This window comes from Montipora capricornis, chromosome 9, assembly GCF_036669925.1.
Source record: "Montipora capricornis isolate CH-2021 chromosome 9, ASM3666992v2, whole genome shotgun sequence".
NCBI classification, from domain to species: domain Eukaryota; kingdom Metazoa; phylum Cnidaria; class Anthozoa; order Scleractinia; family Acroporidae; genus Montipora; species Montipora capricornis.
Genome location: NC_090891.1, coordinates 38491016 through 38493515, shown reverse-complemented (window position 1 = coordinate 38493515; position 2500 = coordinate 38491016). Strand labels below are relative to the sequence as shown.

The following is a 2500-nucleotide window of genomic DNA, read 5'->3' as shown; positions in this document are numbered from 1 at the left end:
GTACCACAATATTGCCAATACAAGATACAACGTTGTGGTGCCGATCCTTCCAATAAGGGCGTCACTTGGAAGCTTTGAAACTGGTTCGAGCCTCCTTAAGGACCATTTCAACGAACACCGACGTCCTGTTGACAGACCCACTTCTTCAAGACGAACAACTGTTTCTGAACACTCCACCAGCAATAACCTCACACCTCACAATGTGGAAGTTATCCCATTGGAACTCATTCGCACATCTCGTGACTCCATACGCAAAGCCCAAGAAGCGTTTCTAATTGACAGGGGCCAAACACTTGAACCCAAAGGTATATACAAAAGAGAAGAACTGTGAATAATATTTATCTGTATCCTTATACATATATCTATTATATACATTTATCTGTAATCTTATACCTACAGTATTGTAGTTTTCTTATGTCTTATATTTGAATTTCAAAAAATGAAAAAGCAAATCATTCAGAAGTCAGGCCGTGCCTGACGAAATATTGGTAACAAATATTTATCCTCACAGGCGTACAAGCAGCCTTGCAGTATTATTTTGTTTTAAAAGATTTCAACCATTTGAAAAAGTTTTAAAAATTAAAAAAAAGAGAAAAACGAGACGATGAATATGAGACACCGGGCAATTTATAAAGTGGTCTGTCACAGGCCTCCCACTTAATAACTGTGGAAATTTTTGTTTTTGTCCGACCAGGGTGGCTTCATGTCTGGTCAAACCTTGTCCCTAGCCTGATATATGACAGGCTTATAGCAAAAAATTATTTGCAGGCTTGCCCCTAGTACCTTGATTCTTAAAGCAGAAGAAGAATCTATGAATATCAAATGAATAAATAATTAAATATAATTAAAATGTAATGTTTTACTCCAAAAAGTAACCATTTCACAAGATAATGAAGTTTTTAGTAAGAAAATCAGCCAACAGAAATACCTATTAAACTTGCATCGTAATTTCATCTTTACGACTAGGTACCTCACCATTAATTTTCTCTACTGACCTCCTCTTCCTTCTCAAGCAATGCATTTTCTTTGTCCTGGAGGTAATTATCTCTTTCTTGATACTGCCAGAGTTGTTTCTTTACTCTAAGATACTTTTCCTTCAGATCTGCAAGCACCTCTTCTTGCCCTGACTATTGGCATCAACGAAAAATGAATTAATATGCCATGCATACTAGTCATTTTAAATCAAAAACAGTTAGCAATTATCAAATAATAAACTTAATCTTTTCATCACATGGTGTTAGACAGAGTAAAATCTATAAAAGTCACTCAAAGGGAGCGTTCGCAAAAACTTGTTTTGAGGAGGGGGGAGGGGGGGGGATGATAAAAAAATTACCTACTACCTAAAAAAATTGGAGGACCCCTGCTTGCTGCATTAAACATTTTCAGGGACCCCATGTGTGCAGTTTGGGTCACATTTGAATTCTTTTGTCGTAAGCACAGCTGACGTTTGCTGGAGACTTTGCTAATGTTTGGTGAGTAGGGACATTTGTGCCAGCTTTTTCTTCCATGTAAGTAACCAGGTATCCATTTTTCTTTATTTTGAACTATAATTTTGCTTCAGTAATCATGTTATACATCTGGTAAGTGCGTCCTTGGTTCATGTTATCAGTCCCAGTTTTGCTTGATTGGTTTTGCAGTTTTGGTCGTGTTAGTCTGTCCATGGTTTTGGTGTTGTTTTCTCCTGGTTTTCCGTTTGTTCCTTTCTTTTTCCTTTCTTGACTCGGCACAAGGGGGTCGGGTAGAGGTCCAGCGCTGGACTAGAAACCCCCTTGCTCAGTTGCGCTCTACCCCTGAAGATTCGCAGCCATTTACGAGCCTAATGGTGTCGCAGTCAACTTCCCTTTCCCTTTGAGTTGTTTAAATTTCCCTCATTTAATACACCAGTGTTTCATTTTGCATGGGATTTCTTTGGGTTTTGGGACTGCCCTTTCCTGTTTTTAAGAATGAAGGGTTTGTGTAGGGATTGTTTCTTATTTATTATTCTTATTTTTTAAGAATGAATAATTTTTATGTTCAAATATTTGTTTTTTCCTCTTACTTGATTTAGTTTCTTATACATGTACTATCTGGCTGTTTCTGAAATTAAAGTTTTTATTTTCACACAGAGTTTGTTTTGTTTTGCTAACTCCACTGTGAGGTTGAGAGTTTGCTTTGTGAATTGCTCTTCCTCATTTCACAGACTAATTTTTGGCTATGATTTTCCCTCAACTCACCATCCACACAAACAGTATTTTCCCCACACTTACCCACTTTACTAGAGATTATTATCTCAGTGTTAGTGGAGAGGAACCCCTCCTTGTAAGGGGATCCATGCTTCAGCACCATAATGATGCCACAAAGGATGCTAATCTACTGTTCTTTTTGTTTTTTCTACTTTATACAACGATTCTTAAAGCAGAAAAAGACAATTAATGTATAAATAACGAATGAATAAATAAATAAATAATTAAATTAAATCAAAATGTGATGTTTTACACCAGAAAGTAACCATTTCCCAAGA

General features: G+C 36.7%; 2 protein-coding genes across 2 annotated transcripts in view; both read right to left on the bottom strand.

Annotated features, from left to right (window-relative positions):
- The window catches only part of LOC138016726 (trichohyalin-like), a 105662-nt gene that overhangs the window by 54205 nt on the left and 48957 nt on the right, over positions 1-2500 (bottom strand). The gene's annotated exons all lie outside the window — the stretch shown is intronic.
- The window catches only part of LOC138016731 (centrosomal protein of 131 kDa-like), a 22139-nt gene that overhangs the window by 12105 nt on the left and 7534 nt on the right, over positions 1-2500 (bottom strand). The window contains exon 4 of the mRNA XM_068863921.1: positions 996-1127. Within this exon, the coding sequence (XP_068720022.1) occupies positions 996-1127 (132 nt within the window). The remainder of the gene's footprint in view (positions 1-995; positions 1128-2500) is intronic.